Source organism: Bos javanicus, chromosome 7, assembly GCF_032452875.1.
Source record: "Bos javanicus breed banteng chromosome 7, ARS-OSU_banteng_1.0, whole genome shotgun sequence".
Taxonomy (NCBI): Eukaryota; Metazoa; Chordata; class Mammalia; order Artiodactyla; family Bovidae; genus Bos; species Bos javanicus.
This window is the reverse complement of record NC_083874.1, coordinates 1,410,085-1,424,797: the sequence shown is the minus strand read 5'-3', so window position 1 is coordinate 1,424,797 and position 14,713 is coordinate 1,410,085. Positions and strand designations below refer to the sequence as shown.

At 56.4% G+C, this 14,713-nt stretch overlaps 1 protein-coding gene across 5 annotated transcripts in view; it reads right to left on the bottom strand.

Moving 5' to 3' along the window:
• Positions 1-14,713, bottom strand: part of TBC1D9B (TBC1 domain family member 9B) — a 40,723-nt gene continuing 26,010 nt past the window's right edge. For 2 of the 5 annotated variants that reach the window (XM_061421275.1, XM_061421274.1), the window contains exons 9-22: positions 14,475-14,625; positions 13,809-14,023; positions 13,225-13,342; positions 11,893-12,178; positions 10,045-10,174; positions 9,817-9,915; positions 9,115-9,183; positions 7,891-8,131; positions 7,419-7,484; positions 5,797-5,868; positions 5,517-5,567; positions 3,905-3,964; positions 3,062-3,168; positions 1-2,008 (exon numbers count right to left, since the gene is read on the bottom strand). In XM_061421275.1, coding sequence (XP_061277259.1) covers positions 1,322-2,008; positions 3,062-3,168; positions 3,905-3,964; positions 5,517-5,567; positions 5,797-5,868; positions 7,419-7,484; positions 7,891-8,131; positions 9,115-9,183; positions 9,817-9,915; positions 10,045-10,174; positions 11,893-12,178; positions 13,225-13,342; positions 13,809-14,023; positions 14,475-14,625 — 2,352 coding nt within the window. In that variant the 3' untranslated portion in view covers positions 1-1,321. Of the gene's footprint in view, positions 2,009-2,345; positions 2,471-3,061; positions 3,169-3,904; positions 3,965-5,516; positions 5,568-5,796; positions 5,869-7,418; positions 7,485-7,890; positions 8,132-9,114; positions 9,184-9,816; positions 9,916-10,044; positions 10,175-11,892; positions 12,179-13,224; positions 13,343-13,808; positions 14,024-14,474; positions 14,626-14,713 lie in introns of those variants that run through there. The other 3 variants (XM_061421277.1, XM_061421276.1, XM_061421279.1) reach the window with 2 other exon arrangements.

Here is a 14,713-nt window from a genome sequence, read left to right as displayed (position 1 = left end):
TAAAATCATGGAGGCTTTTATTTTCAAAAACATCGATAAAATCTAAAGAGCTATAAAATAGATTAGTACCTGGAGCTGCGGAGGGAGGGGGGATACAGGCGTTGGCAGCACATGGGCAGGAGGGGTCTTTCTGGGGTGATGGAAATATTCTAAAGTTGAATTGTGGCGATGGCTGCACAGCTCTCAGTTTACTAGCAATCACTGAATTGTAGCTTCAAACAACTGAATTTTATGGTATGTAAGTTTTGCCTCAATAAGGTTATTCAATTAAAAAACCAAACGAGCCACAGAGATGTTATCTTTTAGTAAAAATGAGGGGTGACTGTGTCGGGGGCAAATACTGGACATGATAATCAGCTCCTGCTGCAAAGCTAGGGGGTCTTCATGGCTCAGCCTGTTGCGCATGTCCCTACATTCTGCTTCCTGAACCCAAAGGCTTACTGCAGCCAGGCCTGAGCACATGGCTCCTACCTCTAGACCCTGGCTGTTGACCCCCGCAGAGCAGGTTTTCTCTGTGGGTGCAGCTCTGCGCACACCCTGCCCAGTCTGCATCAGCAGCTTCCGTGTCCCCGTCCTGCCTGGGGTCTTGAAACCTCACTTCCTGTGAGAGACTTAAGTGTTGGGAACTTCTGGAGTACGGCTTCAGCCCCATACCTGCCTGGGGAGAAGCCAGGAGGCTGAAGCAGTGGTTGAGGGTCACATTAATTCTCTATACACAGTGTGGTTTTTCATTCTTTCAGGGATTTATTAAGGCATTGAGCATAGTGTGATTCTTTTTAGCCAACTGAAATGAATACAAGGAAACATATCAGGACCCGAGGGATATGTTTTTAAGGTTAATGGTGAGGATGACGAGCTGAAAGAGAATTGAGAGGAACACCTGTGCTGGAGGTAACCCACCCTGATGCAGTGGATGCTTTCTGCCCGTGTCCTCAACCAGAAGCAGGCTCGGGGCTCCTGGAAGGCATCTCAAAGCTCTCACCACGTTGGTGCCCAACAGGCACACCACCTCCCTACCTGGTGCCCAGTGGCAGGAAAGCCCCAAGAGCACGCAGCTGTAGGGGAGGAGGAGGAGGACAGGGTGTGGCCTGGCCACAGTGCAGGGCAAGCAAGGGCAGATCATAGAGCCCCTGACACTGCAGGGGCCAGGAGGCCCAAGGCAGGATGAGGGGCTGGGCACCCCCTGCCTTGGCCCCAACTGTGACTGTTCAGCCTTCTTTCTATTTACAACTCAATTCTGGGGAGAACTGGAGGGATGTGTCCTTAAGGAGAAAACAAAGGGAAGGAGGGAAGAGAGGCCAGTCCGCAGGCCTTGGAGCCCTCAGCCCAAAACCACAGACTGCTCATGGTCACTGGAGGTGCTAAACTGTCTCTCTACCTTCCTGTGGTCCTTGATCTTGAGTCCAATGTCTACCCTCTTCTCAAAGAAGTTCACCAGCACAGACTCTGTCAGGATGGAGGCCAGGATCTGCTCGAATGAGATGCACCAGTCTGTGTCAACGGTACCCCCACCGTGGGTGGTGGCCACAGGGCTGCGAGCGTCCCCGCCCACCAGCACTGTGTCATCAGCCAGGTCTTCACACTGCAGGGAGCCAGCGCTGACCACGGAGTAGGAGGATATGGACATGTCGTCTTTGGTTTCGTCATCAGACAGAGGCTGGGAGGGAGAGCCCCGGCCCTCACCGCCGCCCCCTTCACCCACCACCTGGCTCTCCTGTGGTGTTTTCCCAAGGTGGGTGTCTCCACCTGCTTTGGCTTGGGGGTCCCCTGCAGCTGGTGGCTGAAGTTCCCAGGCAGGGTCTTGAGGGGGGTCTGGGGCTGGTGACTCATCCTCATCGGGGGCACTGTCCCTGGACTTTCTGCCTGGCCATGCAGAAAACCTCTTCCCCACCTCCCCGATGCGGAGTAACAGGCTGGCCACCGTGGCAATAGCGTGGTACAAGTCCTGCTCCATGGGGTCTTCACTGAACATGTTGTAAAGTGTCTTGCACAGCTCAATGAATTGCTCCTTTTGAGGGGGAAAACAGAAAAAGGACAGGGAGATGATAAAAGATGGGCCAGGCTACCTCCGATCAGTCAGTCTCACAATGCTGGCCATTCTGACTGGTGTGAGGGTGTCGTCTTGTTAGTTATCTTCATATACCTGTGCTTTGACATATCCATTTCACAGATTAGGACACTGAGGTGCAGAGGGAAAGGCTTTCTTTTCCAGCTGTCTTTCTTTCAGCGCATATAGAGACATCTGGAGTCTCTCTATGCCTGTTCTGTTAGCAGAGACAGACCTATGTCTATTATAACTTTTCAAACCCAGTGACTACAAGGACTTCACTGTGTTTTAGAATCAGTTTGAGTGTTTTAGATCTTTAATTAGAAGCCACTTCAACTCTCCTTAACAAAGCTCTTTAGAGAGTGATGACAAGGTAAGGCAGCCTGGGTTAGTTGAGAGGGATGAAGAGGTCAAGTTCAGATCCTGAAACCACATTTAGGCCTCTTGGCCTGAGAATGGGATGAAACCTCCCCCCACAGGGCATCCCATTCTTCAGGCCTGTGGATGAAAGAGCACCCAGATGCCAAGGGACCCCTCTGGGCAGAGCAGGCCATGATCAGGCTGCAGCTCAGCAGCGGCCTTTGGTTAGATGTCTGTGGTCCTGGCTGTTAAGACTCTGGAGGCTGCAGTCCTGACCTGGAGACCCGCATGTGACTATCGGCAGGGGGGGCAAGTGAGCCTGTGTGCGTGGCTCGGAGCCAGGCTGGAAGGACAAGTGCCGTGACACTGGCTCATGAACGGCAGTGAGTTTCTGCCTATTGAGGCTGACCTTCCGCAGCACTTCTCTGGTTCACGGATGCCGATCAAAGCAAGTCAGCACCAAGGGAGTGTTCTGAACAAGGCCCTGGAAAAACCAGCCCCTGTCCTCCTAGGCAGTCCCTGACTGCCGCTGACTGGTGGGTCTAAAGGTAGGCAGGAGAATCCCTCCATTCCAGGGGTGCGGGGAGGGTGGGAGGGTCCAGACTTGGTCGGAATTTTCCAGAAACATCTCTTGGGTGTTCTGATTTGGCCTACCTGGTTCATCTTGGGAAGATCCTTAATCGTCTCCTTTTGAACCTCTTTCTCCTTGGCCCACATTCGAAGGTAATGCCGATAGTCAGGAGGGCTAGTTCCCTTCTCCTCTGTGAGTTGGAAGAAAAAGATTAATCTCTGTCTGTCAAATGAGAGAAAGAGGGCTGGGGGCTGGTAGCAGGGGATAAGGGGGTTTAAGGATTATCTGGCATGAAGTTACCTGGGCCCTATTACAAAGCACCCTGGTGTTTGGGGAGGTAGTGATGGGAAAAAGCACACAGCAGCCCGCAGCCTTTTTGGCACCAGGGCCCAGGTTCGTGGAAAACAGGTTTTCTGGAGACTGGGGGTATGGGGGTGGGATGGTTTCAGGATGACTCAAGTGCATTGCATTCACTGCACTTTATTTCTATTATTATTACATCAGCTGCAGCTCAGATCATCAGGCATTGGATCCTGGAGGCTGGGGACCCCTGAAGGACCACTCAAGGGTCCCCCCTGGGCTATGCTGAAGTAGGTTTGAGCTAAGCTGATGATGATGGCCCCACTATGTCCTCCCCAAGATGGTGATGGGACCATGTCGGGGCTGGAGAGAGGGTGGCACAGAGAGCCAGGGCACCCCCAGAGGGAGGCAGTGATGGCTGGGGGTGCTCGTGGCCACAGGAAATTCAGGCCTGGGACTGATGAGTGCGAGCTGGGTGGCTGATGGTTGGGCCTTTACCTCAGGGAGAGCTCTGCTATCAGGCATGTGTCTGCCATAAGGTACGGGGGCTATTCCACAGTGACAGGGCGACCAGATCCCAGACACCCTAGGACCTCTACCAGCACCGCAGACACACACACACATACCTCTTCTTTTATCTTGGATGTCATTTCCAGCTTCCTCTCGCTCCTCCTGCTGTAATACTTCTGGACAACAAAAAAGAACAAGAACATTCTTCTGTTATGACTCCAGACCACTAAGGTCTGGCCTGTGCTTTCCTGTGGAAGTGGACCTGGTCCTGGGCCCTGGCCCAGCAGGTCCTGCAGGCTGCTGCTTCTCTGCCCCACACAGGGCCGGCTCCCTCCACCTGGTTACATCAAACCAGAGAGCCACTGAACTCTCACATCTTCTCTTTCCAAAGAATACGAGTCATACCACACAGTTCTTAAATCAACGGTGATGCATGTTACAGGCAAAAATTCTGAGACCAACAATTTCTATACTTTCTGCCAATAAATGTCAAACTCAGGGGAGTCTGGGTTACCAATTCAACCTGTAACTGCCACGCCAGCTGATGGAGAATTTTACATCCCTGAGTCCTGTGATCAGCACTGTATCTCTTAAAGTGATACATATGTGTGCACCGTGGACCTGGGGAGAGCAGGCTGCCCAGCTCCCCCAGACCTGCCCCCTGAGGGGGTGTGGCTGGGGGAACATCAGGTGGGGAGGCAGGTGCCAGCTCCCCCAGACCTGCCCCCTGAGGGGGTGTGGCTGGGGGAACGTCAGGCGGGGAGGCAGGTGCCAGCTCCAAACGACCCTCGGCAACTCTGCAGTGGCAGGGAAGGGTGCAGCCCTCTGGGCTCAGGGTTTTCATCAGGGAATGGACCGCTGCCCGGGGGTTACGTGAGCTCCAAGGACAGGGCTCTGTACCCCAAGTCCGTGGCCTCTCCTCAGGTGCCTGGGACAGGCCTATTTGCTTAGGTTCCAAGTATGACAGAAGATACATCTGTTTTTTTAGTTTGTATAATTGAAATCAAAGTCCTCAAGCTTCACAGTCAAGTAAGCCTTTGACATTGTCAGTAGGATTGCTTTGGGTATCTTGATAGTATCTTTTAGTTTCCCTTTTGAGTGTGTATTATCCTTGATGTGTTATTACCTATCCCCCGTGAGCAATGATAGGGTGGTGTTTTGGTCGGTTTTCTGGGTGCATTACACACTGCCAGCTTGACTGCCAAATCCCAGCCCAGAATACCCCACCGCCCTGGGCCCAGTGCTCCCTGCGGGCTTTAAATGAAGCACAGGGCTGACTTCCAACAGGCACTCAACATACACATTTTTCCTCAACTAAAAAGTTGTATGGAACACAAAACTGTTTCCAAAGAAAGCCTCCACCACTCTTTTCTACTTCCACTCATCTGTGTCATCACAATGACAGTTTTGCAACAATAGTATTTTGTGTTTTTCCTATGACCACAATGACAGAATCGTTTTTCCATGTGGCCTGGAGGTGATACCCTGATACCTGTGCAACACCACGATGCCGTGTGTCACCACTTTCTGCCCCTACGACAAGGATGGCAGCTGCCGCTCTCTACCCAGGTCTGCAGCTGGCTATTCAGAACTTAGCCACACAGGAGCATCTTGGGGCCCAAGAGCTTCCAGGCCTCTTGACCATGCAGGGGAGTGTTCAGAAGACGAATCCCAAGGCCCTGGGGAAGCCAAGTGCAAAGGGGGCACCCTTGCCCCCCAGGCACTGACCTTGAACCTTCCAGGGCAGGAAAAGATCCAGATCGGAGGCCAGAGGAGACGCTGGAAGGGACAGCGAGGAGGAGCAGAGGCAGAGGGAAGGAGGAGCCAGGGTCCAGGAAGGCAGAGACAAGAGAAACAGGAGTGAGAATACTCCTGGGGCCCTGGCCCTTGTTCTGCAGCTCCCCCGTGCAGCACACCCCCACACCCGGGGAGGGCTGCAGGCCACCCGCATGGCCCTTAGCAACTCTGCTTGGCACAGGGCCTGAGGCCAGTGGTAGAGAGCACTCACCTTCTGAGGAGCTGTCCTCGGTGAAATAATGGGCTGCTTCCAGGGCTGACTCAGCCTCCTCGGGGCTCAGGGCTGTGTTCGGAGAGAGAGGAGAGTGAGGGCAGGAGGGAACAACGTGACTCTCACCAGAGGAAACCCCCCCTCCCCTACTGAGTGTGCCCACCAACGCGGTGTGTAGTTACAGTGGTTAACAGCTGGTGACTGCTTCCGGTTAACTTGGACACTGTGTTTGAAACTGCAATATACATCCAGTCAGAGGAGTCGGCTGAATGGCCATCCTTTGCCCCACTCCGTGATGCTGTGGCCCAGAGGATCCTTTCGGGATGTTCCCAGCTCCTGCAGGCACGTGCGCAGGGGCCAGGCAGGCACAGACAACGTGTTCTCACATCATACCCTTGGGCACTGTGCCACACCAGTACGTACTGGCTTGTCTCACTCTGCGACAGTCTCTGTTCCTGGTTCCTTCCCCCCGCCGTGTGGAGGGGGAGGGAGTGAGGAAGGTTTAACGGTGCCTGGCCTGTGGGGAGGCGGCAGGTATGGGTCGTCACTAGGCCCCAGGTGGAGCAAGGTGGACAGAGGTGGCTTGGGAGTGGCAGGGCCGGCCTCACGTGCCCTCATCCGTAGGCTCCTGGCCCAGTGGGGTCTGCCCAGCTCAAGCCTCACTCAGCAGAATGAGAAGTGCCTGTGCCAATCTTCCCAAGGAGGTGTACCCAAGACCAGTGTTGCCTGTTGCAACAGGGCAAGACTAGCCACAGGTAAGAATCCCTGCGCTGCGTGTGTCAGGAGCAGGGCTCTCCAACTCTGGATGCAGAGCCCTGTAGGGAGCTTCAGAACCACAGTCTGGGCCCTGCCCTCAGTCAGTCAGGTCTCTGGGATGAAAAATTACTCTGGCCAACTCTGAGGCAGCTCCTGAGTCCCTGGTGGGGGCAGGGTCATGGACAACAGCAGGAACCCAGGACAGCTCTACCCCAGAGCAGAACCCCTGGGGCTAGAACTTTCGCCTGCCCCAGTCTCAGCACCCTCTGTGAAAATAGGGAAGCCCATCCCCGGCCCTTGGAGAATTCTGAGTGGCTATGTCTGCTGGGCCGGGTAAGCTAGGCTGACACAGGCTACCCACTGTCTGTGTCCCAGCGGGCCCCGCACTGCGAGAGAAGGCAAGGGAGAGAGCCACACAGGCTCCTCAGCCTCCCCTGGGCCTCAGCGGTGCCCCCAGGCTGCTCCTCTGGTGACAGACAGGAGTCCTTGACAGATTTAAGGACAAGCCAATGAACTAAGAAGACTCAAACCTGAGTCTCCAGTCCTGCGGCCAACCCCTCTCAGGGGGTACATGGAGGGGCCTGGTGCTGCGTCTGGGCCTCTGCCCATGCGTGGAGCCCTGAGACACCCACACGTCCCCCCAGGCCATGCAGGGCCCGGCCCTGCTCTCAGACAGAGACTGACCCGGCCTCAGCCCCATCCGCTGGCTGCTCTGCACTCTGTCAGGATGAGGGAGCCTCCACTGTGCTGGGAGCCCAGCTGCCACGAGGCCCAGCCACGCACAGAGGCCTGTGCCTCGGAAGGCCGCAGCTCTGGCTCTGCACTCTGGAGAGCCCTTGCTGGGGAGTGGGAGAGGTGGCGCTCACCTGGAGGCAAGTGCAGCTTGTAGAGAACCTTGAGCTTCTCCGTCAGGTCCCCATGGTACATCCCACCTGTGGGGAAAGGCCAGCAGGAAGGCAGGCTGGCAGGAGGGCACGAGAGCCCCGTGGCCAGGCCACATTTGAGTCCTCCTCCTCCAGGGGGCTCCAGCGGGATGCTCCTCACCGCCTGACTCTCTCCCTGGAGAGGCCCCGAGGGTGAGCACCAGGCCTCAGGCCTGCTCCTTCTCGGGGCCTGCAGACCCAGCCTCCAGCAGCAAACTGAGGGAGGGGAGGGGTGGGTGGAGAAGGCTCCCATCATGTATCTCTGTGGGAAAACTGCCCTCCTTTATCAAGGGTTAAGGGCTCTAGGCTGCCCTAGGCTCGCTATGGTGGGCAGGCTGGCTGGGACTGGTACCTGGAAGTTTCCTCAGAAAGGGCAGGGTAGGGACGAGTCCCTGCAGGCCCTAGAGCCACTCACTCATCCCCGTCACAAACTCCTTGAAGTTGATCAGCGAGTCCTTATTTTCATCCAGGAGCCGAAACATCCGCCCTGCCAGCACAGGCGTGTGGGCGCCACAGGCCCAGGGCGTCAGGCTGGCAAAGAGCTCCCGGAACTGGTGGGCGTCGATGCGGTACTGCTCCAGGTAGGGCAGGCTGGGGTCCCGACGCACAGCTGCAGGGCGGCTGCTCCCCCAGTACTGACTTGCTAGGTGCTTGGCCTGCAGGGGGCACAGCCTGGTGAGACAGCCTGGCCTCCTGGGCCCTGGGTGCTCAGGGTCACCAGGCTGACTGGTGTGTTCACCCGCCTCCTCTATCCAGGTCCACAGCCTCCTGAGCAGTGAGCGCTGGGCTAGACACAGCATCTCACAGAACCTCAGGCGCTGGCACCGTCACCCCCTTGTTTAGAGCCGTGGGAGTCGAGACAGGGCCTGAGGACCACCAGGCACAGCGGACCACTGGCTGGACCACTCTGACCCGAAGGCCATCCCAGGGCGGTTCCCTAGGGGGCTGAACCCCGGGCAGCGGGAAGGGCAGATGGGACATGACAGGGAGAGCAGACAGGCAGCGCAGACATGGCTGTTTCTGCTTGTTCTTCATGCCCTTTCCCGTTCCTCTGTTACCAGCACCTGAGCTTTTCCTGGAGAGCCCCTGTTGTCCCCAACCCAGGCCATGGCGTGTGCATGCGGCCCAGCCTGGGGTCAGCAGCAAACAGCGTCCTGTAGCCACAGCACCTAACTTGAGTCACTCTAGCAATCAACCCTGGGCTTTTTGTTAAAACCACCTGGGAGAGAAAATTCTCTTTTCATGGGGTTACGGCAAGGATGACCCTGGAGGCTGCGGACAACAGTCCTGCCGCTCTGCAGGAAGAGCAGTCCACGTGATATCTGATAGTGGAGCTTGACAGGACGTCAGAACACCTAGATCCGGCCCTGTCTGACTTTTCAGTTTCTAGACTTTTCAGTTTCATGAGCCAATGCATTCTGTCTTGTGTAAGCTGACTTCAGCAAATTTTCAGCCACTTAAAAGAGTATCTTGCCTAAACTCTGGAAAGGATTAAATTCTACCATGTGAACTTTGTAATAACTGCATCTGAGGATGTTTTTAAATGTTTTACATCCCTCCTGGCAGGAGGCTGCTGCACAGAGGATGAATTTAGGGAACTAGGATGGGATGCTGGTCCTCCCTTGCTCTTGGCTATCACCTTAAAAACCATGTAAAGATCCTCCAGTTCTTCAATTGAGAAACCAATGTCCCCAGGTATAGCTCGGACCTAGAAGGAAAGAGATGCAAGATGTATTAATGAATTCTCAAGGTCTTGTTCTTTGAGGGAATCCCCATGTGGCACCAACTACCCTTCTGGTGTTGCCAGCTGGGAGGCCTTTTTGTTCTGAACACCGAGTCTGGGACACGGGGTGAGGGGTGGTGATCTAGAAACTGCCATCTGGATTCCTAGAAAGGCCCTGGGAAAGCTATTTGGAACATAACTTAGAACTTCCTAGTGATTTCTTCCTATAGAGACAAGAGGACAAAATCTGACAGCAAGGTCAGTGGACTGAGTGGGCAGGGGCTGAGGGGCTGTCACTACCCAGGGGGTGGGTTAAAGCCAGGCTGGCGGGCTCAGTCCAGAGTGGGCTCGTGCTTGGCCTTCAGGCATCAAGGCAAAAGAGAAGCTTCCCTGTGACCAATCTGCAACAGAAGACAGTGACCAGCCCTCTCTCCACATCCCCAAATCTGTACCTCCACTTCTGCATCCTAGTCCCACATAGGACAGTGCTGGGGGGCCCTGCACCCCGCTTCTCAGGGCAGTCTGGGGTGGCTCGGCTGACACAGTCCACTTAGTCCCCATCCCAACCCCAGCTCCAGCTCGCACCCTGGGGCCACGAGAGCCCAGGCCCATCCGTACCACACTCCTCTTGGCCGTATCCTCCAAGGACTGGATCACTTTAAGCCTCTGTTTAAACCGCATCTGCTCAATGTCCTCCGCCCTCAGGCTGCTGAATTTCTACCAGTCAGAAGTGATTCAGTGAGATCAGGTGGAACCACAGAGCAGAGGCCAGCCACCCACCACGGCCAACTGCACCCACATAGTCCAATGGAGCGGTCTGGCCAAATAGCCCTGGTGAGTGCTGACCTCATATGACACCTTCAGGAGGTCAAAGATGTCCACCTCTTCAGGAGGGTCATCTCCACTGGTCAGCAGGGCATGGAGGTGTGGGATAGGAGGAGAGACACTCTGCTTATTGACCACATTATCCAGGTATCTGTAAGGATTGAAGGACAGGAGTCTAGATCCCCCACAGGTGACAGGATGTCTCACCCGCAGCTGAATGATGTGGAGACTTAATCTACCTAGACTCTCAAGCGAGCATGCTGAGGGCCGGGCATCCTCCAGGAGGGTGAAAGATGGGTCACTGCAGAGAGAGGCATGCCCTGGCGGGTGCCCTGGCAAATCAGAGGTGCCCCCTGGAGGCAATGGGAGAAGGCCTCCCCCCTTGAAGGCTTGAGCACTTAATTCTGAGAAAGCTAGGCTGGCCACCAGGGTCCCACGAGTGGGGACCCTTTATGACTCCAGACCTTACTACACCAGGAGAAAATTGTGTCCCAGTTGGAGTGATGACACACTCCCTCTGTCTGGTGGGTCCCTGGGGATGTGAGGACTCCATGCTCTGGCCAGGAAGAATCAGAGACCAAAGGAGTGCTCCAGGAGGAGGAGCCCTGCCGAGGAGCACAGTCTCAGGACCGGGCCTGACTCCAGTGGGACCAGCCCAGCCAGGACCTCACACCCTTCCAGACACTCTGGCTGGGCCTGACACTCAGGAGGGAGAAAGTGGTGGGTCCTCCACACCCACTGGCCCCAGCCCTGATCCTGCTCAGGCTCTGCTCTGTGGGAAGGGTCCCGTCTCTGTCTGGTGTGGGAGACAGGCATGGAAACCACTTGCCCACTCTGCCCACAGGCTGCCTGTAAGGACAGAGAGCCGGCATGGCCCATAGCAGAGCAGCCACAGCTCTGCCAGCCTGGGACCCTTGCAGGCTCCCAGTCAGCACCTGGGCCAGCTCAGCACGCAGGTGACGGTGTCCCTGGCAGTCCTGGGGGGCTGGGGGTGCTCCAGGCTGAGCAGATACATGCTTATGGGCTGGCAGGACTGTACAGAGCTCAGGGCCTGGGCCAGAGGGAGGCCCCAGAAGAGCACCTGCATATGAAGGGCTTGAAGGTCAGGCTGGGGACTTAGCTCCTTTGTCCAAAAAACCACCAGGGCCACAGGGGATCCCCACGTCCCCGGGGAGGAACAGAGTCAGATTCTGATCAGGAAGAGCCCTGTGGGATGCTGGTGAGTGAAACCGGTGCAGAGCCAACTGTTACGATGTGGGCACAGGGCCCTGGGAAGGGCTGTCGGGGGCCGGCCCTGAGGGTATGGGGACTGAGGGAAGGGGCTGGATCTCAGAGTCTGTGAGGATGGGGCGTGAGCACCGAGGGAGGCGGCGGCGGCCAGGATGACCTGGGCCGCAGGTGTGCCTAGCTGGAGATCAGCCTGTGCAGCTACAGCAGGCCCAGCACGGGCTCCCTGTCCAGCTGCCCTGGAGAAACTGATGCTCCTGAGCCAGGGACGGCACACCAGGACTGCTCTGCGGGAGTAACAGCCAGCCAGCCTTTGCAGGAGATGGGAGGCTCGGCCTAGTTCCACCTGCCTCCCGTGCAGCAAGCCCCCCAGTGCAGTGTGCTCTGGTCCGCCACTGTCTCACCCTCTAACCACTGCTTCTCCCAAGCAACGACTGCTCCAATGCTGTTCTGTCTTCTCCCAGAAAGGAGCCCCTCTCCTGCCTCTGCAGTGTCCCTAGGTCTACCCCAGGTTGAGCATGTGGTAGGTACAGTCCCAGGATGCTGACTGAGGAGCACCCAGGACTGGGGAGGGGCTGGTCGTGTGGTCCAGGGGAGCACTGGCCAGCTCCCCAACAAGAGGAGGCAGGCTGGCGCGGTTACCTGCCCAGGACGGTCATGGCCTCGCCTTCGTCGCCACAGCCCAGCAGCTGCTCCATGTTGGCATCCAGGATGGCCAAGGCCACCTGCAGGATCACCTTGATGCCCTCATAGAAGAAGCAGTCAACGATGACCACAGCGCTCTCAAAGGGCATGACACTGAGGAAGAGGGTCAGGAACCAGGAGAGAGAGATGCTGGAAATCACCCCCAGGTCCTGCATCTTTTTGGAGAGCTGGGGCAGGAAGTCTCTTGTGAGCTCTTCGAAGATGCCTTGGTCCACCAGGGCCCCTAGGGAGAGGACAAAGGAGTCTGAATAGTGAGCTCACGTTCCTGGCTCAGGCAGGCCCTCAGGTGGGACCCTGGGGTCTGAGGTCCAGGAAGCCCCCCCCTGGTCCCTGGCCAGCTCTGCTTACAACTGAGGGCTGGAAGGGGCAGGTGGGATGGAGAAAGGAATAAAGGAAAAAATCCTGTAAGTTTCCTTTCTACTGCTTCCAAACCATTTTGTGAAAAGAAAAGATTTCTTTCACTTTACTTGGATTTCCTTTTTGGGAAATACTAATTTCTCTCTAGGATGTCAGAAGTAAACAGTGCTCTGAGTAGCTTATGTGTCTCCTGGCCTGAAGCTGGGGAACAGAGGCAGTTCTGAAGGACCCCAAGAGTGGACACCCACCAAAACAGCACAGGAAGGACATTTTAGATAACAGACTTAATTATATATGTAACTAAATTTATTTACAAGGTCACAGATTCTACCCCTCATAACAGTCAACATGGGGGTATATACTATATGCTCTAGTTATGATTTTGGAAATTTTCTACAATAAAAATGTTTAATGAGAGTTAGCTGGATGTGAATGTAGGCCCCAAGCTAACTTCTTCTCTCACTTCCAGCAACTCCTAGGGAATCCGCATAAAGTCTGGGAGGGACGGTTGGGGTCTGTGTTTGGCTTTCCACCTTCTAGCTGTGTGAAGATTTTGCAGCTTTCTAACCTATGGAGCGGGAGACCAGTGGTGAGGCTACGAGGCCTCCAGCAGCCCAGCTGTGGGCTGTGCGCCGAGAAGGCCTCCAGGAGCCCAGCTGTGGGCTGTGCGCCGAGAAGGCCTCCAGCAGCCCAGCTGTGGGCTGTGCGCCGAGAAGGCCTCCAGCAGCCCAGCTGTGGGCTGTGTGCTGAGGAAGGCCTCCAGCAGCCCAGCTGTGGGCTCTGCGCCAAGAAGGCCTCCAGCAGCCCAGCTGTGGGCTGTGCGCCGAGAAGGCCTCCAGGAGCCCAGCTGTGGGCTGTGTGCTGAGGAAGGCCTGCCACCCCCACAGGGAGCTGCCAGCCGTGGGCACTCACCCACCACCCTGGTGTTGTAGTAGTCGGGCAGCATGCGCTCGCAGAGGGCCACCAGCAGCCAGAAGGCCTCCTCCTCGCTGCCATAGAGCAGGAGCACCGAGGTGACGATGTTCATGGCCTGTGGGCACAGAGAGAGTGAGGGGGGCTCACAGAGCTGTCCCTTCCCAACCAGCAAGCCTGGAAACGACAAACTGTCCCACCCAACTCTAGGCAATTTGCCAAAAGGCAATTTGCAGGAAATCAATGTGACCAGGTGACAGTTGTACAACGATATACCTGGTGCCACTAAACTGTACACTTCAGATGATTACGATGGAAAGTTTTATGTTATGTGTATAACACACACACACACACACACACACACACACACGAAACGATCCAACGCCTTCAGGACCCAGACCAGAAGCACACAGAAGACAGCTTAATAGACAGCATGAGGCTGAGGGGAGAGACAAACACTGTTTCTAATTTCATCTTTTTCTGGGATCAGGATCTTCCTGGGGGGCCGAGGCACAGTAGCAAGTGTGCGAGGCCGTCACTCAGGGTCAGGACCACGTGCAGCTGCCCCTGCTGAGCCCCCTTACCTGGCAGTAGCCAATGGTGGGGTTTCGGAAAGCGTAGGCGGTCAGCACCCGGCGGAGGGCCGCGATCCCGAGCTCATTCTGGAAGGCAGGGTGCTCCGGCATCGAGCGGTGGAGGTCTCGCTCGATCTCCTCTGTGGCCAGGCTGTACTTCCCCATGGACTTCTCCACCAGCTCGGCATAGTAGCCGGGGTGAGTCACCATCTCATTCCAGGCCCCTGTGGAGACACAGCTGACAGCTGGCTCCCTCCTCCTCCTCACCTGGGACTTTGAGGGCAGGGACAGGGCAGGGTGGAGACATCAATGCTCTACAGATGGGCAGGGGCCCTTGGGTGCCAGGCAGAGCTTCCCTCATGACTGCTCCTGAGAAGAGTCACCCAACCATGTTTCAAATGGCTGACCTGCCCTCCTGAAAGCATTCAGGTGGCCAAGGGTGTGAATGTTGTCAGAACCTGCCCGTGGAGAGGAGGCGTCAGGAGGCCGGATCTCCTCCCATGGCCGGTGGGAAGGCGTGCCCCTTCTGGCACACACACCTCATCACGGCCGAGAGCCCTATTCCTGCCCTCTAAAGGTGGCAGTCCCTGCCTGCCCACTCAAAGGAGGCCGGCTGGGGTCAGTGGAGCTCCTGCGTGGATGGGGGCCGTGGGGCGGGGAGGTAGGGCAGCTCACCAGAGAAGAGGAGCCAGAGCTCCCCCCGGAGGCTCTCTGGGATGCCCTTCAGCACCAGCTCCCGCGTTCTCGCCGTGCGGTACATGCACATGCCGCGTCCGAACTCGAAGAAGTGGATGTTCCACGACTCCTCTTTCATCTTCTCCTTGGCCTGGGGGAGCCGCAAACAGGGGGTCTGCGGGGCTGACCCAGATGCCACCTCCACCTCTCCTCCGAGGGCTGGGGTGGTGCTGCGCACT